The sequence below is a fragment of the Entelurus aequoreus genome, linkage group LG06, assembly GCF_033978785.1.
Source record: "Entelurus aequoreus isolate RoL-2023_Sb linkage group LG06, RoL_Eaeq_v1.1, whole genome shotgun sequence".
Taxonomy (NCBI): domain Eukaryota; kingdom Metazoa; phylum Chordata; class Actinopteri; order Syngnathiformes; family Syngnathidae; genus Entelurus; species Entelurus aequoreus.
This window is the reverse complement of record NC_084736.1, coordinates 16084714-16112230: the sequence shown is the minus strand read 5'-3', so window position 1 is coordinate 16112230 and position 27517 is coordinate 16084714. Positions and strand designations below refer to the sequence as shown.

The window sequence follows — 27517 nt, the reverse complement described above, 5'->3', positions numbered from 1 at the left end:
TCCTGATTACATCATCTTGGCCAGAGTATTCTGTTTATTACTGTATTTTTTGTACTGTTTTTTTTTAAGAAGATTAATCCATTTCGTGGAAGCAATCTTATCTGGGTATTAACCTTTTTCAACACCTTTTCAGCCTCATTATTACCTTTCCTCACGGGACACAGCTTCCTGCATCTCTCCATGGTTAATTTATTGCACTGTCTTTATAGCAGGAAAGTAATCACCTGCACCCTTACTGTACCTTGTCAAGTCTGCTATTCCAGTGGTTGCCAACCACCGGGCCACGGCCCGGTACCGGTCCGTGGACCGATTGGTACCGGGCTGCGGCCGCACAAGAAATTAAAAAAAATAAAAAATAAAAAAAAAACACGTTTTTTTTTGTTTGTTTTTTAATTAAATCAACATAAAAAACACAATATATACATTATATATCAATATAAATCAATACAGTCTGCAGGGATACAGTCCGTAAGCACACATGATTGTATTTCTTTATGACAAAAAAATATATATTTATATATTTTTTTTTTTTTTAATTTTTTTTTTTTTTTTTACTGACAAAGATATATTTCTCATATTCTGTGTGAACATTTGTGAGAGGTTATTTTATTGTGCCTCGTGTTTGTGTTGTTTATATGTCACATTTAAGGAGAGTCACTACGAGCTGTGTGTGGAAGCTAGGCTAACTAGCTGAGCAAACTTAGCGCCCTTGGAAGCGGAAGGAGGTAGGAGGAGACTAATGGTTTATTTATTGTAAAACAAGTGGTTCATTTCATTTAAAACAAACGGGAAAATGTCATTATTTTTATTTAAATAAGAGCTGTAACTTGTAATTAAGCTTAATTCATGTGAACATTCATTATTTAAGTTTACTAAAAAGATTTGTTTATAAGTTTAAAAATGTAAACATGATTTATGTATTGTTTGTGGAAATATGGTACGATGGCCTTTGTATTTTCTGTCCATCTTCATAGTTTTCACGGTGTCAAAATTGTGAGGAGAAAAGGAGGAGAGAATTAAAGTTGCACCAGTCGAAGCTCTCTGCATCTTGTGTTATTAATCCAAGTGGGCCGCTACACACGTCATAGTCACCTCCAGTGTTGCTTTGTGTGCAAGTTCTTAAATTTAATTTAACTTATCTGAACTATATCCAATGTTGTGGTATTTCAATTAACTGGAATTCAGTGTGCTGTGGGGCCTTATTGTAGTGAATCACACCTGGGCCATCATAAATTAATCAAATCTTTAATGGACACGTGAAAGTAAACAATGTGATAAAGAACATTTTACATCAATCAAATCTAGGGATCTAGATATCTGGTCAGGACACTCCTCACTCTTTTGCCTTCACCTTCATTGTCCATTCGTTTTTGGTGACTTTATATACTCTGCACCTAGACGTTGAGTCCGCGACATACATGGTGGACAATAACTGATACAGTCTGCTTTGCCAGTCCAAAAGCATTCCCCGTTTTCCGTAGTCTTCCCTCGACGGCCAGATAATACAAAGCACACGCTACCTTTTTTATCACGTCCACGGTAGCCCGCATTCTCGTTGTCTCCCCTTCGACAAATGGACGAAGTTTTTCGGTAAGTAGAAACACAGCTGACCTGGACATTCGAAAGTTCTCTTGCAGTCTGAGTGTTGTATCCCAAATAGCTGCAATCCCGCGTTTTCTTCTCTTAATGTATTCATGTGTGATTTCCACAAGCGTCTGTACATGTAGAAGAATGAGAAACACGGGCGTGTCTAGATGACTCGCCTCCATATTTCCAGTGGTTAGCTCCGAGTTACGAAACCGCTTGTTATGAAGCTGGCTGTGGCACGTTCTTTCTGACGTCACTTCCTGTGTGGGGGTGTGCTCTTTCTGCCATCACTTCCTCTCTGAACTCAGTTTGTAAACGACCGATGAGTCCATACAAAGCTAAGAGCCGGAGATTCAAGAAATACACGGCGTACATACCCGTGTAAAAAACTATCCAAGGAGGGGAACCTTAAACGATGGTTTAGTGTGGCTGACACGGGGCTTCGGCTAAATAATTATCCGTTTAAGGAGTTATCCGGCTTAATGTAGACAGGGTCTTAGATTTATTTTGTTTAAAGCAAAGAAATACAATTCCCTCATGGCCACAAGTAGTGAAAAGGAGACATCTTTCCCCTTATTGGTCCTTGCCTAACCGTATGTCCTCACTTTCTTCCCAAACACTGATATACTTTTCCAAAGGGGCTTGGGGTTGTTCTTGTACCATTTGACTCCGGTTCCCGTGGTAACGGCTCCTTCACTGGCCTATCTTGATGAGTATTGCCACTTGCAAATACCCCACACTCTCGTGTCAGGGCTGTATTTGTGTGACCCTGTATATTCATGGTACTTTAAAACTAATTTGTGACTATATGATAGTTTGCATGCCGAAATATGATTGTAAGATCACTATACTCATTTCATTAGGTGTATGTGCATGCTAGCAACATGTGTAGTTAGCATTAAAATATAAAATTCCTTTACCTATAGGGCAGGGGTCGGCAACCCAAAATGTTGAATAAGTCATATTGGACCGAAAAATTAAAAATAAATCTGTCTGGAGCCGCAAAAAATTAAAAGCCTTCTATAAGTGATATAATGAAGTCAACACATGATATAAGTGTCTATATTAGTGTCAGGTTCAAACATCGAACTATCTATTAAACGAGACAAGAAGCAAGGAATCAAGCAGAGACTGAGTTCAATTTTTCTCATGAGGAGAAACGTTTGGGGCTGCACACTCAGTTACAGTCTCCCACCACGCTCTGAGGGGCAGTCCCACGCGCTCCTCTATTTATTCGGAAGTTCCCTATTTTACATCACTGAGGCTGCCTCTAAAGGGAGTGGTCACACATATTATGCAAGCAGCCCCAGTATCACAATACGTGATTACTCAGAATGCAAATGGGCTTGAGCTGGAGATTTCGCCCTGGCTCTGCTTTGTCTGCGTGTTGTCATCTTCTCTTCGTTGAGGTACTTGAAGTCCGTAGCGGGCTGGAAGACAGAAACTGCTGCTGCGAGGCAACTTGCAGTGGAAGATAACAAGTCGTGTGCCTTTGCACAGATAGAACAGTACAACTTGACCACAATAGATAATAACTATAGCAACCGCCTTTAAGCATAAGAGTTGTGTGATAACTTATACATAATTATTCTAACAATTAGCCTACTATCAAAATGACTATGTGTCACAGGCTGACACAAATCTTTGTTGACAGAAATGTTGAAATGTAATATTTATTCTACCCATTTTTACAACATTGTAAAACATTAGTAAAACGCAGGCTTCTCAGGGGGTGAGATAACGCCTCTAAATTATTGGCTTAGAATGGCCAAAGATATAGATGTGTGTGTCCAAGTTAAAGGAAATGGCGGGCTATCTTCTTCTAATAAATTTATAACAATCTATGCAAGCTGGGTTACGTTTGCTGTGGCCTTTAACGGCACACAAACCACTATCAGAAATGTAGCCAATATTACATACAGATAATGAGACATGCAGGTATAAATTAAATATACAGAGGACGTAGGAAATTAAATGAGCTCAAATATACCTACAAGTGAGGCGTAATGATGCAATACGTACATAAAGCTAGCCTAAATAGCATGTTAGCATCGATTAGCTTGCAGTCACGCACTGACCAAATATACTTGATAAGCACTCCACACAAGTCAATAACATCAACAAAGCTCACTGTGGAGGGAGGTGTGGTCAGCGCTGCCTGTAGGAGCAAAAGTCACCGCCGCTGTCCGGGGTGCTGAGGACGAGCACCATCGGGCAGGGGCGGGGCATGTGCTGACGGCGAGACACAGCTGGCAGGTGATTAGATTTCACAGGTGGTACGTGTTAATCTAATCATCTGTTGTCTTTAACGGTAAGCGGCCGGGAGCAGAAGGAGAGAGGATACGGACGTGACTGAAAAGTCCCGTTCTGAGAGAGAAAACTTTGGATAAAAACATATGATAATTAAAACTCTGATAAAACCTGCACACTTGGATCCTGTGAAGTGTCTGTCAGTGGGACCGCTAGGAAGCGACTTCCACACTCACCTTTGTGCATTCACGCACAGCATAAAACGTTTGGTGGACAAAATGAGACAAAGAATGAGTGGCATAAAACACGTCTTTCTCTGGCATCGTTGAAGAAAGTTTTTTTATTTATTTATTTTTTTTAAATTTATTTATTTTTATTTTTTTAATTATTAAATCAACATAGAAAAAACACAAAATACACTTTCAACCAGTGCATCAACCCAAAAAAACCTCCCTCCCCCATTCACACTCATCCACACCCACTCACACAAAAGGGGGTTGTTTCTTTCTGCTACCAATATTCTGGCTCCCACAACATGGACAACACTTCTACAAGGGACACAGTCCCTGAAGCACACATGATTGTATGTGTTGCTGGTCCACTAACATTTTCATTAATTACTATTTTTTATGTAATTATTTTTATATTGTTTTACTTTCTTTTTTATCCAAGAAAATGTTTGTTTATTTATCTTATTTTATTTTATTTAAAAAAATATCGTTGAAGAAAGTTATACATGTAAACAAACTACGGTGAGTTCAAGGACCGCCAAAACGGCGTTCACCAAATACAGAGAATCATGTTTAATATAAACAGTGGAATTAAGGAGGTTTGTGTCATGTTGTCCTACAAAAACCCTATTAAAACAAAATTATTTTTCCCCCCCTCCTTTTCTATTTTCATACATTTCTGAAAAAGCTCCAGGTTGCAGACCCCCGCTATAGGGGGATCAGAGGCCCTCTCATGTCCATGAGAACAGTGTTTTTTCCTTAATGAAGTCATGAAAACCTTCTCTAAAACAGGCAGATTTTCTCGGTAACTCTGGTATCGGATAATGTCTTTGTTCCAGACATTTGGCATGGGAGGAGCCGGTGTGTCTCGCTGTGACCTGAAGCAGAATCTTCTGGATGGAGGCTGCTCCGAGGCAGATCTGGAGTCGCCCGGCAGCACTTTGGAGGTCCAGGAGGACAAGCCGCTTAGTGACAAAGCCTCGGGGCAGGCTGACGACGTCACTCAGATAACGCCGCAGAAGATTCTCATGGCGCTCAGGCCAGGTGGACCCGACTCCACCTTTGAAGAGTACAACCAATTCTAAACCTGTCTTTGCCGCACAGGTGACTCCAAAAGGTTCACTGTAACCGTGAAGCAAGTGGAGGATTACCCGGTCGACCTCTACTACCTGATGGACCTTTCCTATTCCATGAAGGACGACTTAGCTCGCCTCCAGACTCTGGGAAACAAGCTCGCAGAGACCATGGGGAAGAAAACCAGCAACCTACGCATGGGATTTGGAGCCTTTGTGGACAAGACCGTGTCCCCCTACATGTACATGGCCCCACCGGTGACCATAGACAACCCCTGCCATGGGTAAGTGGCCAGGAAAAGTTTGCAAATGTCCGGGCAAAAAGGCTATTCCACATTGTCTTCTTCCATCTCCTAAAGGATTCATACGGATTGTCAGGCCCAGTTTGGGTTCAAGCATGTGCTGTCCCTGACGGAGACGGTGGCCCGCTTTACCGAGGAGGTGGAGAAGCAACAGGTGTCCCGAAATAGAGACGCTCCGGAGGGTGGATTTGATGCTGTCATGCAGGCGGTGGTATGCAAGGTATGGGAAAAAAACAACTAAAGGGGAACTTTTGGGGAATTTGGTCTATCGTTCACAATCCTTATAATCCTTGTGTGTGTGAATGGGTGAATGTGGAAATACTGTCAAAGTGCTTTGAGTACCTTGAAGGTAGAAAAGCGCTATACAAGTATAACCCATTTATCATTTATTCACAATCCTTATGTGAGAAAATAAGACATATGTTTTTGGTTTTTGTATACATTTTAACTTGTAAATAAATGCTAGCAAGAGTCAGCTAACAATGGAGGTAACGAGGATTCACTCCCCTTCGACTATAGAGTGCTCTAAAATAACCGTCGAAAACCTCCATCAACATGTAAGTATATATGTAATGTAGTAATCGGCACATTCATAATAACTAGAGATGTCCGATAATGGCTTTTTTGCCGATATTCCGAAATTGTCCAACTCTTAATTACCGATTCCGATATCAACCGATACCGATATATACAGTCGTGGAATTAACATTATTATGCCTAATTTTGTTGTGATGCCCCGCTGGATGCATTAAACAATGTAACAAAGTTTTCCAATATTATCTGACATCTCTGATAATAACATGTAATATTTACGTTTCTTGCTAATTTTAAGCATACGCCAGCGCATGAATTTCACAGGCGCATCACAACGTTCTCTTTTTTCTTCAACAACAACAAGACGACTACACATGGCAGACTTCATGAGGGCTAACAATGACTACTTTGGGACAAATGATGACACAGAATCGTATATTTTTGAGGCTGAAAATAGGGAGGATGACAAGTTATGGAAAAAAATGCCAACATGGCACTGCCATATTTATTATTGAAGTCACAAAGTGTTTTTTTTTTTTTTTAACATGCCTCAAAACAGCAGCTTGGAAATTGGGACATGCTCTCCCTGAGAGAGCATGAAGAGGTTGAGGTGGGCGGGGTTGAGGTGGGGGTGAATGTAGCGGGCGTGTATATTGTAGCGTCCCGGAAGAGTTAGTGCTGCAAGGGGTTCTGGGTATTTGTTCTGTTGTGTTTATGTTGTGTTACGGTGCGGATGTTCTCCCGAAATGCGTTTGTCATTCTTGTTTGGTGTGGGTTCACAGTGTGGCGCATATTTGTAACACTGTTAAAGTTGTTTATACGGTCACCCTCAGTGTGACCTGTATGGCTGTTGACCAAGTATGGCCTTGCATTCACTTGTGTGTGTGAAAAACACTTATAAAAAATCCAGACTTTTTGACACTTAAAAAAAGTCACGACTTTTTGACATTTAGAAAAAATGCCGATTTTTTGACATTTAGAAAAAATCCCGATTTATGACACATAGAAAAAAATCACGACTTTTTTGACACTTACAAAAATTCCCAACTTTTTGACACTTAGAAAAAAATTCAGATTTTTTGACGCTTAGAAAAAATCTCGACTTTGTGCCACTTAAAAAAAATCACGACTTTTTGACATTTAGAAAAAATGCTAACTTTTTGACACTTGGAAAAAATCCAAATTTTTGGAAATTTAGAAAAAATCCAGATTTATGACACTTAGAAAAAATCCAGACTTTTTGACATTTAGAAAAAATCCCAATTTTTTTGACACTTATAAAAAAATCCAGACTTTTTGACACTTAGAAAAAAATCCCGACTTTTTGACACTTAAGAAAATCCTGAGTTTTTGACATTTTGAAAAAATCCAAACTTTTTGACACTTGGAAAAAATCCAGACTTTTTGACATTCGACTTGGACCCAGAGATTGCGAGAAAGACACGAAAATATGCTCGTTTGCGTTACCTTTAGTTTTTATAAAAGTCTGGATTTTTTTCTAAGTGTCAAAAAGTCAGGATTTTTTTTGACACTTATAAAAAATCCAGACTTTTTGACACTTAAAAAAAGTCACGACTTTTTGACATTTAGAAAAAATGCCGATTTTTTGACATTTAGAAAAAATCCCGATTTATGACACATAGAAAAAAATCCCGACTTTTTTGACACTTACAAAAATTCCCAACTTTTTGACACTTAGAAAAAAATTCAGATTTTTTGACGCTTAGAAAAAATCTCGACTTTGTGCCACTTAAAAAAAATCACGACTTTTTGACATTTAGAAAAAATGCTAACTTTTTGACACTTGGAAAAAATCAAAATTTTTTGAAATTTAGAAAAAATCCAGATTTATGACACTTAGAAAAAATCCAGACTTTTTGACATTTAGAAAAAATCCCAATTTTTTTGACACTTATAAAAAAATCCAGACTTTTTGACACTTTGAAAAAAATCCCGACTTTTTGACACTTAGAAAAATCACGATTTTTTTGACACTTGTAAAAAATTCAGACTTTTTGACACTTAGAAAAAATCCCGACTTTTTTGACCCTTGTAAAAAATATATTTTTGTCCCACATAGGGATTGTGAATGATAGGCAAGTTTCATTTTAAAATATACCCAGACAGGACTTTGGATAAAACTGTTAGCAAATTTTGAACAAATGACATGCATTTGAGTAAAACATCAAAAACAATTCCTGTATGACGCTCTGACTATAAAATATCATTTTTGTCCAGATATTGGGCTCTTGTTTTAAGCTAATTGAAGTTATGCAAGCGAGTCATAACCTGTGATTATTCATGATTATTCCAAATTCAAAAGTGTGATGAATCTGATTTTCAAAAATAAATCAATGCACTGTACAAAAAAAAAAAAGTTAACATGAATCCCATCACGTGTTAACATCTTACCCCAACCGTCTTTTAAGGACAAGATCGGATGGCGTCCTGATGCCTCGCACCTTCTGGTGTTCACCACCGACGCCAAAACCCACATCGCTTTGGACGGACGCATCGCCGGCATCGTGCAGCCCAACGACGGAGAGTGCCACCTTGGCGGTGACAACGTCTACAACAAAACCACTGTGCTGGTAAAGGGAGCAGCTTGACAGCACACATTGCGGGTCAATGGTGTATCCATGTTGGCTAGTTGCTCACTATTAGAAAATATATGCTCCCATTTTAGTTGAAAGACAGGAAAGAAGGTTTGCAAAGGGGACCTATGGTTATTTTAATCTACATTTAAAACTCTTACAAATGGTCTAGATCAGGGGTCCCCAAGCTTTTTGACTCTGGGAGCCAGATTGTGGTAAAAATTTTAGCCGGGGGCCGGGCTGTATATACAGTATATATATATATATATATATATATATATATATATATATATTCCAAGCGCAATGATGTCACATTATCGATGAGAAAGAAAATGCATTTTTTAGACAATATGCTAGGAGACACCGAGAGTAACAAGCGGTAGAAAATTAATTAGAAAGGACAGATTTTAAAAAATAATAACAAAAAAAAACTAAAAACTTTTTTTTTTGTTTTTGTTTTTTAAATTTAGGACTGCCCGGGGGCCGGATTTTTTGACGCTGGCGGGCCGTATCTGACCCGTGGGCCGTAGTTTTGGGGACCCCTGGTCTAGATCATACGTGTCCAAAATGCTAACTTCGGCCATTTACGGTACACAGCTACATTTAAAAAATGTGAATAAAAGAGCAAACAGTTGAAATGTAACGAGAACAATTTGTAACGTTCACTCTAACAACACAAAGCTGTCATGCAGGCTTGGTTTGCGCAAATGATAAATTATGAATCAAAATTAATTTTGTAATGAATTGTTGACCTATTGAGGGCTCTAATTACTTCTCATCAAATATTTCACTTTGAAATATTTTTAGGGGATGAATAATATAAGTTTTCTATGATTAAAAGGGCATAAAACAAACAAAAAAACATGACCAAATAATCAAACTTATAGTCTGCTTGAGAACAAAATCCCTTTTTCTAGATCAGAGGTGTTCATCTTTTCTAGCTACGGCGGTATTTTATTTTTGTAATACGTGAAGTGCCACTAGAAAACTAGCGTGGGGTTAAAAATGGCCCCTGGACACCTCTGATGTTGATTACCCCATCAAGCTGTAAAATATTGCTACTCCTTGTTAAACCAATGAAGAATTACATTTACTATTCCCTTATAAGACCTTTTTCTAAAATAGACGTGTTTTTAATGTATGTCTTGACCTTCCCGCTTCTATTCCAGGACTATCCCTCCTTGGCGCTTCTGACGGAGAAAATGTCAGAGAACAACATCAATCTGATTTTTGCTGTGACAACCTATGTGTTGCCGCTCTACAAGGTACATTCTTGACTGTGCTTTCAAAAGAAATACGTAAGATTGATATCGGATATTGGTCCAATATCAGCAAAAAAATAACAGTTGATGCCTGCGTCTAAAATCTAAAAAAAGATTTCAAAGATTCTTTATCGTCAATTTTGCCGTACATGCGAGATATACGGACAAATCGAGATACCGTTTCTCAAATTTCCAAACTCGAGAAGAGAACGGCTGTTGCGTCCACATACGTTTAAAATGAACACTTTCAATCGATTAACACATGAAGGCTGATTACATGCAACATGCAGCAAATACATTATTCAGGTGAAAAAAACAAAGTGCCTTTGGCTTTTAGAGTGAGGGAAGAACAAATATTTTGAAAAACATCACTTCAACCAAGCAGAGATGAAGTTGTCCTAAAGACTCTGATACAAGCTGTTCTGCCAGGCTTGTTACTGACAGTTTAATTATGTTAGGGTTTTCCTCTGCGTTTGTGTTTATTTCCTGTCAGCGCTCTTAATTTTGGTTCCATTTCCTGCACGTCTCCCTGAGCGCTCGTTTCCCTGACCTCTCCCTGATTGGCAGCCTGGCACACCTGGTTGCAATTGCCAATAAGGCTACTATTTATGCCTGCCTCACCCTCCAGTCAGGGCTCGATGATTGTATCCTGTTGTCCTATTAAAGTCATGTTTTCCTGCACTGCGCCTGCCATCTTTGCATCTTGGGGTTCACCACCAGCGGATTATAACAGAATCATCGAGCCCTGACTGGAGGGCGAGGCAGGCATAAATAGTAGCCTGATTGGCAATTGCAACCAGGTGTGCCAGGCTGCCAATCAGGGACAGGTGAGGGAAACGAGCGCTCAGTGAGACATGCAGGAAATGGAACCGAAATAAGAGCGCTGACAGGAAATAAACACAAACAAATAGGAAATTCCAAACTGCCAGTAACAAGCTTGACATGTTCTGCTCCCGCTAGTGTCTCTTTTTGCTAGCTTAGCGGACAGGTAACAAGTTTTCTTCCATTTAAGAGCCTTTTAGGAACCACTGTATAACTGAACATAAAAAAATAAAGTACGCTGAACAAAAATAAAAACGCAACCCTTTTGTTTTTGCTCCCATTTTTCATGAGTTGAACTCAAAGATCTAAAACTGTCAGGTTCAAACACTGATGACATCTATTAAACAAGACAACAAGCAAATAATTAAACAGAGACAGAATTAAATTTGGCTCAATTGAGGAGAGACGTCTGGGCTGTACTCTTGTACAGTCTCCCAGCACGCTCTGGCGAAAGATTGGACGCCACCTCTTTTATTTGGACTTTCCCTGATTACATGGCAACAGCTGTTTCTAAGGGACGAGGGTTGTAAACAGCCATCGCCTTTGATTACAACAGTTCAAAGAAAAGGTTGTAAAACATTTCACAGAAAAGGTCCCTGGAGGGGAGTCAGGCCCTGCTTCCTCTCCGCTTTGTAGTTCTTGGGTCAAGACAAAATCTTTCTGTTGATTACAATACATGAAATCAACAGAACACCTTCATGTTGCTTCCCACCCTACACAGTGGAGTTTTACAAGCCTTTTGTTTGGTAGGTTCAAAGACAGCTTTTGTCTTCTCGCCGGGAACTCAATATAACAAAGTTTTGTGATAACTTAGATACAATTATTCTGACAAAAACTTTTACTATATACACAAAATATATATATATAAATAGCAAAGAGAAATTAAAAAAAGCATGTAAACAAACAGCTTGGGCCTTAAGAGGTTAAGGCCCAAATTTAGCCTTGAAAATTGTATCAGGACACCTCTAAAAAAAACAAACGACCCAAACAACAACAAAACCAAGCACATGAACCTGTGTCACCATGTTGCTCTCGCTCTTCTCAGGGGTACAGTCAGCTCATTCCGGGCACAACCGTGGGAACACTGTCCGCCGACTCTGGGAATGTTATTGAGCTCATAGAGAAAGCGTACGCCGTAAGGACTTCGCCCCAAAATAAGTCAAGGTCTATTTATAAGATTCTAATGACAACAATCTGCGTGTAGAAAATCCGCTCTAAAGTGGAGCTGGAGCTGATCGGAGTCCCCGATGAGCTCAATCTGTCCTTCAACGCAACGTGCCTGAACGGCGAGGTCATCCCTGGTCTCAGGTCTTGCTCCGGCCTTACGGTCGGAGACACGGTAGGTGTGCTGGTGATTCATCGTCTATCTCGGCGTACACACCACCCCGGAACTATGTCCTCCTCAGGTGTCTTTCAGCGTGGAGGCTCAGTTGCGTGGCTGCCCGAAGGAGAAGATCCAGACGTTCACCATCAAACCTCGAGGCTTTAGGGACTCCCTGGAGGTCACCGTGGTTTTCGCCTGCGCGTGCGACTGCGAGGCCTACGCCGAGGCCGACAGCCCGTCGTGTAGCGGCGGTAACGGCACCTACGAGTGTGGCGTGTGCCAGTGCCACCAGGGTCGCCTGGGCCCGCGCTGCGAGTGCTCCTTGGAGGACTACAGTCCCTCCGACGACGACAAGTGCGTCCCCAAGCCGGGGAGCCCCATCTGCAATGGGCGAGGGGACTGCTTGTGCGGACAGTGCTCATGCCATGCCAGCGAGTTTGGACAGGTGTGGGGCAAACACTGCGAGTGCGACGACTTCAACTGCCTCAGATTCAAAGGAGCCCTCTGCTCAGGTGAGGCCCTTTTTTCACCCATTTCCACTGGAAAAAGCAAAAACCCTGCTGGGTGCTCATTGCTCCAGCAAATTCTTAGTTACAAACACCATTTCCATATGAGTTGGGAAATTGTGTTAGATGTAAATATAAACGGAATACAATGATTTGCAAATCATTTTTAACCCATATTCAATTGAATGCACTACAAAGACAACATATTTGACGTTCAAACTCATAAACGGTATTTTTGTTTTGCAAATAATAATTAACTTAGAATTTCATGGCTGCAACAAGTGCCAAAGTAGTTGGGAAAGGGCATGTTCACCACTGTGTTACATCACCTTTCCTTTTAACAACACTCAGTAAACGTTTGGGAACTGAGGAGACACATTTTTGAAGCTTCTCAGGTGGAATTGTTTCCCATTCTTGCTTGATGTACAGCTTAAGTTCTTCAACAGTCCGGGGGTCTCCGTTGTGGTATTTTAGGCTTCATAATGCGCCACACATTTTCAATGGGAGACAGGTCTGGACTACAGGCAGGCCAGTCTAGTACCCGCACTCTTTTACTATGAAGCCACGTTGATGTAACACGTGGCTTGGCATTGTCTTGCTGAAATAAGCAGGGGCGTCCATGGTAACGTTGCTTGGATGGCAACATATGTTGCTCCAAAACCTGTATGTACCTTACAGCATTAATGGCGCCTTCACAGATGTGTAAGTTACCCATGTCTTGGGCACTAATACACCCCCATACCATCACAGATGCTGGCTTTTCCACTTTGCGCCTATAACAATCCGGATGGTTCTTTTCCTCTTTGGTCCGGAGGACACGACGACGTCCACAGTTTCCAAAAACAATTTGAAATGTGGACTCGTCAGACCACAGAACACTTTTCCACTTAGATGAGCTCAGGCCCAGCAAAGCCGACGGCGTTTCTGGGTGTTGTTGATAAACGGTTTTCGCCTTGCATAGCAGAGTTTTAACTTGCACTTACAGATGTAGCGACCAACTGTAGTTACTGACAGTGGGTTTCTGAAGTGTTCCTGAGCCCATGTGGTGATATCCTTTACACACTGATGTCGCTTGTTGATGCAGTACAGCCTGAGGGATCGAAGGTCACAGGCTTAGCTGCTTACGTGCAGTGATTTCTCCAGATTCTCTGAACCCTTTGATGATATTACGGACCGTAGATGGTGAAATCCCTAAATTCCTTGCAATAGCTGCTTGAGAAAGGTTTTTCTTAAACTGTTCAACAATTTGCTCACGCATTTGTTGACAAAGTGGTGACCCTCGCCCCATCCTTGTTTGTGAATGACTGAGCATTTCATGGAATCTACTTTTATACCCAATCATGGCACCCACCTGTTCCCAATTTGCCTGTTCACCTGTGGGGTGTTCCAAATAAGTGTTTGATGAGCATTCCTCAACTTTATCAGTATTTATTGCCACCTTTCCCAACTGCTTTGTCACGTGTTGCTGGCATCAAATTCTAAAGTTAATGATTATTTGCAACAAAAAAAAAGTTGATCAGTTTGAACATCAAATATGTTGTCTTTGTAGCATATTCAACTGAATATGGGTTGAAAATGATTTGCAAATCATTGTATTCCGTTTATATTTACATCTAACACAATTTCCCAACACATATGGAAACAGGGTTTGTAATATAAAGTAGTGTAAAGTTCTTACTTACATCTGTCAGTAAACTCGCCATGAAAGCGCTAAAACATACCGGTGTAGTGAGTTTACATTATCCACCCAAGGAACTTTAGCTATTAGAGAGTTCCGGTCGGACGTTTTTTCACAGGACACATTTCCGGTGTTGTTGTTGCACTAGTGAGCCACGGATGAGGAGACGCTGCTCCGTTGTTGATTTAAGTAAAGTCTGAATGTCGTTAAAACAGTTAGCTCCATCTTTTGACACTTCTTCCACTCTCGTCCTTGCACGCTACACCGCTACAACAAAGATGACGGGGAGAAGACGCAGTCTTAGTCTTCTTAGTACCAATGCTTGTCACACACACACTAGGTGTGGTGAAATTTGTCCTCTGCATTTGACCCATCCCCTTGTTCACCCCCTGGGAGGTGAGGGTCGAAGGTGAGCCACGTAAATAAGACCGCCCACTAAACATTGCATCCTGAAGCGACTGTCAGAAAGCAGCTTGAAGATGATCTATAAAACATAATCTTTGCAACATTTTGACCAAAGAAATGGTAAATGGGTTATACTTTGTGACAGTCTGTGTCGCAGGGTTCTTCTCAGGACCGACAAACGGTGGCCAGGCGTGTTGCCAAGTATACAATGTTTTATTTTCAATTAGGGATGTCCGATAATGGCTTTTTGTCGATATCCGATATTCCGATATTGTCCAACTCTTAATTACAGATACCGATATCAACCGATACCGATATATACAGTCGTGGAATTAACACATTATTATGCCTTTGGACAACCAGGTATGGTAAAGATAAGGTCCTTTTTTAAAAAATAATAAAATAAAATAAGAACATTTTCTTGAATAAAAAAGAAAGTAAAACAATATAAAAACAGTTACATAGAAACTAGTAATTAATGAAAATGAGTAAATGTAACTGTTAAAGGTTAGTACTATTAGTGGACCAGCAGCACGCACAATCATGTGTGCTTACGGACTGTATCCCTTGCAGACTATATTGATATATAATGTAGGAACCAGAATATTAATAACAGAAAGAAACAACCCTTTTGTGTGAATGAGTGTAAATGGGGGAGGGAGGTTTTTTGGGTTGGTGTACTAATTGTATCTTGTGTGTTTTATGTTGATTTAAAAAATTTAAAATAAAATTAAAAAAACGATACAGATAATTAAAAAAACGATACCGATAATTTCCGATATTAAATTTTAAAGCATTTACCGATAAATGCATCTCTATTTTCAATATTCAAAAAGTCTTTCTCCTTCCCTCCTCTCTCGCCTTCCGGCTTCCCTCTGGCTTTGCAGCTCCTTCTGCCCCGTCGTTCTCGGCTGCCGCCCTTTTACACGCTGGGAGGGGATTACACAATTGTGCGCAGCCGGGCGAGCCACGCACCTGATGTTTATTACGGCAACGATCCCGGCGTGCCCCGCCTCGCTGTCGGTCTGCCAGCCACGCCTCCCCACATACCTGTATAGTGCTTTTCTACCTTCAAGGCACTCAAAGGGCTTCGACACTATTTCCACATTCACCCGTTCACACACACATTCACACACTGATGGCGGGATCTGCCATGCAAGGCCCTAACCACGACCCATCAGGAGCAAGGGTGAAGTGTCTTGCTCAAGGACACAACGGACGTGACGAGGTTGGTAGAAGGTGGGGATTGAACCAGGAACCCTCGGGTTGCTGGCACAGCCACTCTATCAACTGCGCCAACAAGAACTACCAATCACATGTTATATAGACCACAAGGAAGTGTTTTACAAACCCCGTTTCCATATGAGTTGGGAAATATTGTTAGATGTAAATATAAACGGAATACAATGATTTGCAAATCATTTTCAACCCATATTCAGTTGTTTATGCTACAAAGACAACATATTTGATGTTCAAACTGAAAAACATTTTTTTTGTTGCAAATAATCATTAACTTTAGAATTTGATGCCAGCAACACGTGACAAAGAAGTTGGGAAAGGTGGCAATAAATACTGATAAAGTTGAGGAATGCTCATCAAACACTTATTTGGAACATCCCACGGGTGAACAGGCAAATTGGGAACAGGTGGGTGCCATAATTGGGTATAAAAGTAGATTCCATGAAATGCTCAGTCATTCGCAAACAAGGATGGGGCGAGGGTCACCACTTTGTCAACAAATGCGTGAGCAAATTGTTGAACAGTTTAAGAAAAACCTTTCTCAAGCAGCTATTGCAAGGAATTTAGGGATTTCACCATCTACGGTCCGTAATATCATCAAAGGGTTCAGAGAATCTGGAGAAATCACTGCACGTAAGCAGCTAAGCCCGTGACCTTCGATCCCTCAGGCTGTACTGCATCAACAAGCGACATCAGTGTGTAAAGGATATCACCACATGGGCTCAGGAACACTTCAGAAACCCACTGTCAGTAACTACAGTTGGTCGCTACACCTGTAAGTGCAAGTTAAAACTCTCCCATGCAAGGCGAAAACCATTTATCAACAACACCCAGAAACGCCGTCGGCTTCGCTGGGCCTGAGCTCATCTAAGATGGACTGATACAAAGTGGAAAAGTGTTCTGTGGTCTGACGAGTCCACATTTCAAATTGTTTTTGGAAACTGTGGACGTCGTCGTGTCCTCCGGACCAAAGAGGAAAAGAACCATCCGGATTGTTATAGGCGCAAAGTTGAAAAGCCAGCATCTGTGATGGTATGGGGGTGTATTAGTGCCCAAGACATGGGCGGTATAGCTCGGTTGGTAGAGCGGCCGTGCCAGCAACTTGAGGGTTGCAGGTTCGATCCCCGCTTCCGCCATCCTAGTCACTGCCGTTGTGTCCTTGGGCAAGACAGTTTACCCACCTGCTCCCAGTGCCACCCACACTGGTTTGAATGTAACTTAGATATTGGGTTTCACTATGTAAAGCGCTTTGAGTCACTTGAGAAAAAGCGCTATATAAATGTAATTCACTTCACTTCACAACTTACACATCTGTGAAGGCGCCATTAATGCTGAAAGGTACATACAGGTTTTGGAGCAACATATGTTGCCATCCAAGCAACGTTACCATGGACGCCCCTGCTTATTTCAGCAAGACAATGCCAAGCCACGTGTTACATCAACGGGGCTTCATAGTAAAAGAGTGCGGGTACTAGACTGGCCTGCCTGTAGCCCAGGCCTGTCTCCCATTGAAAATGTGTGGCGTATTATGAAGCCTAAAATACCACAACGGAGACCCCCGGACTGTTGAACAACTTAAGCTGTACATCAAGCAAGAATGGGAGAGAATTCCACCTGAGAAACTTCAAAATTGTGTCTCCTCAGTTCCCAAACGTTTACTGAGTGTTGTTAAAAGGAAAGGCCATGTAACACAGTGGTGAACATGCCCTTTCCCAACTACTTTGGCACGTGTTGCAGCCATGAAATTCTAAGTTAATTATTATTTGCAAAAAAAAATAAAGTTTATGAGTTTGAACATCAAATATCTTGTCTTTGTAGTGCATTCAATTGAATATGGGTTGAAAAGGACTTGCAAATCATTGTATTCCGTTTATATTATATAAAATAATAATAATATGACCACTTTAATGTGCCCTATAATCCGGTGCGCCTTGTGTGTAAAAATAGACCTGACAAGACCCGCTCATCAACAGTGCGCCTCATAATCCGGTGCGCCCTATGGTCCGGAAAATACGGTACTTTAGGGAAGATTGTCATGATTGTGTAAGAGAGTCTCCCAGTGAGTTTTTCATGTTTTGTATGTACACACACACACACTCACACACACACCCCTCCCCCCCACACACACACTAACATGCCAAAACTAGCAGGAAAGATCAGCTGGTCTTTCCTCTTCCTTGCTTTCAAGGCCTGCCCCGGCCCGCCTGTTCCCCTCGTCTCACTCTTCACTGACACGCCTAAAATGTCATTGAGGGGCCAGGCTACTGTAGTTCTTCATTAGTTTAATTACAAACTTTATGGGACACTTTTGGGCACATCTGCAGAATCAATCAATCTAACAATCAATCAGACGTGCCCCTCCCCCGGGCATCTTCTTGCATGTAGACAAGTCGGCAGCACAGAGACGTCGCCGACTGATGCAGAGGAGTGGTCCATCCCTGGTGCCGACTTGGAACAGCTAGCGCATCCTCCGTTGAAAAAACTGAATCTAATACAAACATTCAAAACTCATAACTGTCTCTGACAGTCTCTATAAAAGGCGTCTTATAACTGCGGCTCGATGGCCATTTTCAGCCCACAGCGCGTTTTTAACTGGTATTTTGTACAAATAAAATTAATTAATTATTGATTAGCCGTATTGTTAAATATTATTCTAATTTGCTTTGTCCGCTACTGTATAATACGAAGCTAAGATGTTAACTTAACATATACTGATAGACATTAGATTGCATCTTTAATTTTATGATTGTAATCTACAGACTGTATAATGCATATGTTCCTTCTTGACTGCACTTAAATGTAGAATATATGTATAATATATTTATATTATTCATATATTATATATTATATATATAATATAGTATATGTATTATACTATTTATTATTATTATTATTATTATTATTATTGTCTATTGTGAGCGAACTGTGGTGCTGATTTTCCCCCAGGGATCAATAAAGTACTTTCTATTCTATTCTATTATATTCTATTCTATTTAAAACACTTCCTTGTGGTTGACACACAATGTAATGGTCGTTCTTTGGTCAAAATTTCACATACAATTTTCTTTACAGACCATCTTCTAGCCCACAGGTGTCACACTCAAGGCCCCGGGGGCCAAATCTGAAAGAAAGCCTGGAAATAATATGCGTTAATAAAATGCTTAATCTTTTCTTTCTAAATATATTTATTCTTTCCCTTTTGACATTAAAAATCAAGTACTGCATGCAGTTGCATATCTTTTAAAATTCAATAATATCAAAATCTAAATATTATATTATCATCCATCCATTTTCTACCGCTTACTCCCTTTTGGGGTCGTGGGGGGCGCTGGAGCCTATCTCAGCTACAATCGGGCGGAAGGCGGGGTACAACCTGGACAAGTAGCCACCTCATCGCAGGGCCAACACAGATAGACAGACAACATTCACACTCACATTCACACACTAGGGCCAATTTAGTGTTGCCAATCAACTTATCCCCAGGTGCATGTCTTTGGAGGTGGGAGGAAGCCGGAGTACCCGGAGGAAACCCACGCAGTCATGTATTCCAAAAATATTTTTTGTTAAAATAAAGATAAATACTGTACTTAAATATCTGCTTGGCTTATGATTTCAAAACAAATTATCAATCAAATTGTAGACTATATAACTGACAATAGATTTTACGGTTAAATTCCGCCGACTGTGTTTTTTACCGTAAAATCCACTTTAGTACTGCTTTTTTCCATATACAGTAAGACACTACTAAAACATTAAAAAACAAACAGAAAAAACCTTAAAACAACAAGATTTTACGGTAAAAAAAAAGCTCTGTTGCTTGAATTTTACTGCTAAAAACAGTGGTATTGTTTTTCCATTCCGTTCCATTTATTTCATTTTTATATATGCTGTAAAAAACTCACTGCTTTTACTGTAAAATTCTGGTGACTGAGCTGCCAGTGTTTAAAGTAAAATGTAAACATTTTTTTTGCAGCTTATATGTAAAATATGTTGTTAATGTATATTCATATGTTACTCATTGTTAAAATCGGCCCTCTGAGGGCAACCATAACTGCAATGTGGCCCTCAATGAAAAGGAGTTTGACACGCCTGATTTACAGTAATACACCGTTAAAAACAAGATTTTACAGTAAAAATATCGCAGCTCTGTCAACAGAATTTTAACGCAAAATTTTTTAGTGTTTTTCAAATTACAGTCAAATGCTGTAAAGAACACCGTAAAATGTATTGTCACTTTTATTAATTTGTATTATTTTATTTTATATTTATATTATTATATTTTATTAATATTTAATTAGTTATTTTTATTTAGACAAAAAATGTTTGGAAAGTATGATAATATACTGTAATATTTGTTGCAATAATGGATACTATTAAAGTTTAAAAGGCATGCAATTTCAAGCAGTACATGTATTTTTTTTGTCAAAATTTTAAAAATCCATTACATTTAGTGAGAAAATATTAATTACTTTATTGACACATATCATTTCCAGGTGTTTGCGGGCAGTGTTGGGTTAGTTACTGAAAACCAGTAACTTGTTACAATTACTAGTTACTTTATTTCAAAAGTAACTCAGTTACTAACTCAGTTACTTACACCAAAAAGTAATGCGTTACTGTGAAAAGTAACTATTTAGTTATTTCTTTTTCACCCCCTTTTTTTAAGGCTCCCATTAATGCCCTTTTAGCCTTCATTTCAGTACTGTTATTGCACTGGAGAATAATACAATCTGTTGATCAACTTGACATGCATTTGCCTCACTGAACTCAGAAAGCAATGTGGTCTACATACAACACACAAACAATGTGGTCTACATACAACACACAAAGACAAAGATATGTTTCAAAGGGCCAATTTATTTCAGGCCAGAAAAAATTGACAAAACTATTTTAAATAGCTGCAACATAATGGCGCTTTAACTTTAACTCTAAGTAGATAGGATCTTTGATCCAAGACACAACTTACATTTAACTAAAATGTTATTTTCTTTGTGCTCGACAAAAGAAAAGTATTGAGAATGTCTCCATGTTAAAAAACTCGACTTCTGGCTTCGCCATGATGTCTTGTTAGTTGTTATGAGAGTAGCGTATGTGTGTGTGTGTGTGTGTGTGGCCCTTTAAGATATGACAGCATGAGAGGTGAGTGACGTCAGTGAGTGAGTGGGCGAGAGAGGTGAGGGAGCGGCGACAGTGAGTGCGTGTAGGTGCTCTAGCTTGGTGGATGGCTGCGTGCAATAAAGTCACAAAGTTGCAACAAACCGCCGGGCTCGTCATTCACCGTCAGCTGACATCCATTGCTTTCGGTCTCCCCTAGAGGGGGAGGGGGGTTACCCACATATGCGGTCCTCTCCAAGGTTTCTCATAGTCATTCACATTGACGTCCCACTGGGGTGAGTTTTCCTTGCCCGTATGTGGGCTCTGTACCGAGGATGTCGTTGTGGCTTGTACAGCCCTTTGAGACACTTGTGATTTAGGGCTATATAAATAAACATTGATTGATTGATTGATTGATAAAGACCCTCTTCCGGGTAAAGTGAAGGTTGTTAGACCCGAAATACGGCTCTGGAGGAACGTCTCCCCTGCGGGGAGGTGTGCTTTCTGTGGGTGGGAGAAAGCACGCCTCTTCTTTTCCACCGTAGCGCTCCAATAAAACACACTCAGATCTTCAGTTTCTAGCCGATACTACATACAAATAACGTAAAATAACGCAGTAACGGTAACTGAGTTACTGTATATAAAAAAATAACGCGTTAGATTACTAGTTACCGCCGAAACTAACGGCGTTACAGTAACAGTAAGTCCCAACACTGTTTGTGGGCCAGAAAAAAATGATGTCGCGGGCCAGATCTGGCCCCGGGGCCTTGAGTTTGACACCTGTGCTGTAAATGGAAAAACGATACATTTGTTTTTACGGTAGAAAAACTAGCAGCTAATTCGCCAGAATAAAAAAAGAACTTTTACTGTTTTTCCATTACCAATATAATGTTGTAAAAACCAATGTAAATTTAATAGTAAAATTCTGGCAACCAAGCTGCCATTTTTTTCCGTAAAAAAACAAAAAACAAAACAGTTCTACTGTTTTTATATTTACCGTAAAACGTTGTAAGAAATAAAAAAAACACTATTTTACCCCAATTGGGCCCCCAACTAGTGCATCAGGAGGTATGCGGTCAGGCAAAGCTGACTCAGGGAACCGGATGCCCCTGCCATGCATAGTTCCCTGATAGGTCTGCCAACAAAGTGACTTTTATGGCTAATTGGGCTTGGGTCGCAAGCTAAGGTCTGATCATCCTGTAGCTGGCCGCCTCTGGAGAGGGTGTATAGTGTTAAAGGCCGAAACATCCAATGACCCAGAGGAACACTACTGATGATGCGCGCCCGTAAATTTTATCCGTCAGGTCTTCCATTAACGTTCACTGTTCATTTTAATGTGTTAAGTCATTTATGCATTTGTGTTTCGCACAAGAGGTAGAACATCTCACTCTGTGTTTTCTGGAATCTTACAGTAAAAAAAATTTAACAAGGAAAAATTGTTTTTTATAAATATCTCTATAGGTGTAATCCCTAATGAAATTAGATTTAGACTTAGACAAACTTTATTGAGCCACAAGGGAAATTGTTCCACACAGTAGCTCAGTTACAAAGGATAGAAAGGGTAAGGATGGAAAGGATAATGCAGGTATAAATATAACATATATGTAATAATTACATATTATAAATACAGTATATAATATATACTGTTACATTATATTATTATATTTGTGTGAATGCTCCAAAGCATTCACACATATGGTTTTCTACACCAAAATTCTTCTATTTATTCTTTTTCATTTCATTTTTCATCCGATTCAAACCCTTCCAACTTCAAACTGTTCAGCCTATTCAGGAATCGCGGGCTTTCCCGTGAAAAAGATTTCCAGGTTTTCCGGGACATTTTTCCCATTCAAAATGAATTGGCCATTTTTCAAACTTCCACCATTTCCACATTTTTCAACCTATTCAAACCATTCCACCTTCAAAATATTTCACCATTCTGAAAATTCGAACTTCCCTTTTTCTAAGTTCAGAAAAATTCCAGGACTTTCCAAAATTCCTGGTTTTCCAAAGCCCTATTTCCACCCTTTTTTCTGGCGACTACTCCTTCCACATTTTTCAACCCATTTTAAACGTTCCACCGCCAAAACATTCCTCTTAATCAGGACAAAAAATTAAGTTGTTTTTTGAACTGGAAAAATTCCCTGTTTTCCCGAAATTCCAGGAATTCCGTAATACCAATTCTTAATTCAACATGTTACTACTTCAACTTTTCTCGACCGATTGTAAACATTTAAACACCAACCATTTCAACTAATTCTGACCATTCAAGTTTTTTTTGTACCATTTTCAAAAAAATTCCCACTTTTCCCGAAATTCCCCCATTTTTTCTGAAATTCCCATTGAAATCAATGGGACATGTTTCAAAGTTCCACATCTCCCACATTTTTCATCTGATTCAAACCGTTCCAACTTCAAAATATTCAGCCTGTTCAGGAATTGTGTGCTTCAACAATTCGAAACAAAATTCCCGGATTTCCCATAATTTTTTTGCATTTTCCCCATTCAAAATGAATTGGCCATTTTTCGAACTTCCACAATTCCCACATTCTTCAACCCATTCAAACCATTCCACCTTTAAAACATTGCACCATTCTGGAAATTCAAAATACCTTTTTTTCCCGAAATTCCCTAATACCATTTACTACTTCAACATTTCTTGCCCGATTTAAACAATTCTAACACCAACCAATTCAGCTCATTCAGGACATTCATGTTCCTAATCATTTTCAAAAAATCCAGCTTTCCCCAAAGTTCCCAAATTTCCAGGAAGTTGCCATGAAATGAATGGGACATATTTCCAAGTTGCACATTTTTCAACCTATTCAAACCATTCCAACATTAACACATTCCGCTCATCCTGGACATTCAAACTAACACTTTCCCAAGTTCCAAACCAAAGTCCGGTTTTCCTGGAAATTCTAACTCTTCAACATTCAAACCATTTCAGCGTTTAAACGAGTTCAACATTTAAACCATTTCTACATTCATCCTAAATTCCATTAGCATTTCAGTTCAGCGTCAGCGCTTCAACATTCAAACTATTCTTACATTCATACTACATTCTGTCAGCATTTCAGTACAACTTCAGCATTGGAGCATTCACACGCAATTCTTTCAGGAATTGCCTCTTCTCGTATATTATATTATTATATAATATATACAATATGTAGCAAATCCCAATTACCATGTACAATATTACAGTATATGTAATGGCAAGCGAAGCGAAGGTTTTGGACAGGCTTTTACTTGTAATGCTTCAATTGGGACTAAGTTCCTGCACAGTCCTGACTGGGCTCATGGCGGTATGCGCACATACTGAGTAGTTCGCAACAATGGACTCTATTATGGGGACCGGAGTTGAAACCGAAAGCATTTTAGTCGGCGACGTGACCTGTAAAAAGCGGCCTGAAATTTTTGTTCCTTGGGGCCTTGCACGTTTGTTCTCCGCCTTGGGCTGCCGATCCGTGGAAGCGAGAGCCAGAAAGGCCGGCCTGGGGGCCCAATAAATGTGAGGGCACTCCCAGAGAACAGGAAAGTTTGCATTCCTCTACAGGAAATAAGCCCAAGCTTTCCTTTACTCCATCCACTTACATAGCTTCCTCCCTCTTTTCGAGTCTCTTAACGTCCTCCTCCGGACCCTCTTTGGAGTCTGCATGTGAGTTTAATGAGCCGGATGTTAGAATTCTTGCACATTGGGCTGACGTCAACAACAACGAAAAAAAAAGTCCCAGAAAAGACTCCCCATAGCCATAAAAGTGTGATGTAAGAAACATGTAAGCCACTAACTATTGTTCACTCAGACACAAACGGAGGGTTGACCGCATGAAATGCTTTAAAATTAGCGACCCTTGACCCGTCTGGGTGGTGTCGTGAGCCCCTCCCCCTCACACATCCAGATGGGCTGAGTCATTTATTGCAAAATCCTGTTGGGTTCTTGCTAAGAATAACAAACAGTGCTTCTGATATGGTGGGTCAGGGAGGCGTGGTCAAGCCAATACTTTCCGTGTTAGCGTCATTATTCATAGATAATACGTTGTGTAGTATGTTTGCCATTAAAGTACACTACAGAAGTAAGTTTATGTGCCTTATACATAGAGTTTTTACAGGTCCAAAAGATACTTGTGTCATGATCCGTGGCCCGGATCATGTTTTGTTATGTTCTGTTAGTTTTGGACTCCCTTAATTCCTGTTTTGTGCACCTCGGTGTTTGTTTCCATGGGGATAAATTGGGTTTGCCTGCCTCTGGTTAGTGGTCGGCACGCTCACCTGCTGTCGACCACTAATCAGAGAGCTATTTATTTGCATTGCTCGCCACCATACTTGCCAACCTTGAGACCTCCGAATTCGGGAGATTGGGGGGGGGTTTGAGCTGGGCGGGGGCGGGGCTAAGGGGGGAGGAGTATATTTATAGCTAGAATTCACTGAAATTCAAGTATTTCTTTTATTTATATATATATATATATATTTATATATATATATATATATATATATATATATATATATATATATATATATATATATATATATATATATATATATATATATATATACATATATATATATATATATAAATATATATATATATATATATATATAAATATATATAAATATATATATATATATAAATAAAATAAATACTTGAATTTCAGTGTTCATTTATTTACACATATACACAAACACACATAACACTCCTCTACTCATTGTTGTATTTGAAGTGCAATGCTTTGCAGCCAGTAGCACAGCCTTTGAAGGAGCATAGGTATGGGCAGCATCTGTGAAATTTTATTTGCAGGAAAGGATATATATATGAGCGAGTTTAGGGTTGAATTGTCCATCCTCGTTCTATTCTCTGTCACTATCTTTCTAACCATGCTGTACACCCTCTCGGATGATGCATTGCTGTGTGGCACGCACAAAAGTGCCTTCATCAAATGCACCGATATATACAGTCGTGGAATGAACACATTATTATGCCTAATTTTGTTGTGATGCCCCGCTGGATGCATTAAACAATGTAACAAGGTTTTCCAAAATAAATCAACTTAAGTTATGGAAAAAAAGGGCAACATGGCACTGCCATATTTATTATTGAAGTCACAAAGTGCATTATTTTTTTTAACATGCCTCAAAACAGCACCTTGGAATTTGGGACATGCTCTCCCTGAGAGAGCATGAGGAGGTTGAGGTGGGCGGGGTTGATGTGGGGGGAGGGGGTAGCGGGGGGTGTATATTGTAGCGTCCCGGAAGAGTTAGTGCTGCAAGGGGTTCTGGGTATTTTTCTGTTGTGTTTATGTTGTGTTACGGTGCGGATGTTCTCCCGAAATGTGTTTGTCATTCTTGTTTGGTGTGGGTTCACAGTGCGGCGCATATTTGTAACAGTGTTAAAGTTGTTTATACGGGCACCCTCAGTGTGACCTGTATGGCTGTTGACCAAGTAGTAAAAGCCGTAGTTATTATGTGATTGGGCCGGCACGCAAAGGCAGTGCCTTTAAGGCACGCCTCCAATATTGTTGTCTGGGTGGAAATCGGGAGAAATTCGGGAGAATGGTTGCCCCGGGAGATTTTTGGGAGGGGCACTGAAATTCGGGAGTCTCCCGGGAAAATCGGGAGGGTTGGCAAGTATGACTGGGAGACGCAACTGCTCTGCACTTCTCTCTACGTCCGTGTACCACTCCGTACAGCGGCGTTTTAAAAAGTCATACATTTTACTTTTTGAAACCAATAATTTCCGATATTACATTTGAAAGCATTTATCAGCCGATAATATCGGCAGTCCGATATTATCGGACATCTCTATTTCCAACTTTGTCTTTGGTGACAGTTTGACCCCAGAACTGACTAAATCCTACGGGGAAAATGTTTAATTCTGGAATACATTGTGTTCTTTTTGTGGCGACAGGCTTGAGTGGCGTCTCAGGAAGTGTTTACATGTGTGCTTGTTGGTCGACAAGAAGATGGGGAAACCATCAACGCACTTTCACATTAGGCACACTTCCTGTCGTTGTCGGGGGAAGAACGTCAAGATGCAGCCCGTTTAGTCACTTTGTTTACTTTGTAAACGTGTGTCAGTGCGTTAGTTTTTGCTCAACAATCTGCAGTACTTTTAAACACGAGAGCTTTTTTTTACAGACCCAAATAGCCAGGAATTATTAACACTTTCCCCACAGTTAATGAATAACAGGTTACGCCCACCGGCGATAACAAAGTCCACATTTTATCATCTGCAGGTGAACTTGCTCGAGCACGCCAAGGTGGTTAAAACCTCGCATTCTTGGTATTGTTAGTCGGGCCAAAAGTATGACAAAAACAAGAAGAGACGTGATGTGGCTCGTATTGTCAGTGTAATTTGCAATCATCATTACACACACACACCCACACACACACACACACACACACACACACACAGATAAGGAGGCTATAATGAATCGATCGGAAATGACTAAGATTGTCACTCACATCCTAGACATTCCCAACTCAGACAGTTGTTAATCGTGTTAGGCATAAAGTCGATGTTATTTTAGCCTATGACAGTAATAGGACAGGCACTTTGACACTTTGTGTGCATTAAACATGCTAAAATCAATCCGATGTGGGCCAATACATGCTCAGATATG

The 27517-nt window shown here is 40.1% G+C and overlaps 1 protein-coding gene across 2 annotated transcripts in view; it reads left to right on the top strand.

The window, feature by feature from the left end:
• LOC133651878 (integrin beta-3-like) overlaps positions 1-27517 on the top strand; it is a 123922-nt gene that overhangs the window by 90028 nt on the left and 6377 nt on the right. For both annotated transcript variants that reach the window (XM_062050079.1, XM_062050080.1), the window contains 8 exons: positions 4907-5111; positions 5172-5424; positions 5500-5662; positions 8406-8567; positions 9740-9835; positions 11700-11789; positions 11859-11993; positions 12061-12490. In XM_062050079.1, the coding sequence (XP_061906063.1) occupies positions 4907-5111; positions 5172-5424; positions 5500-5662; positions 8406-8567; positions 9740-9835; positions 11700-11789; positions 11859-11993; positions 12061-12490 (1534 nt within the window). The remainder of the gene's footprint in view (positions 1-4906; positions 5112-5171; positions 5425-5499; positions 5663-8405; positions 8568-9739; positions 9836-11699; positions 11790-11858; positions 11994-12060; positions 12491-27517) is intronic.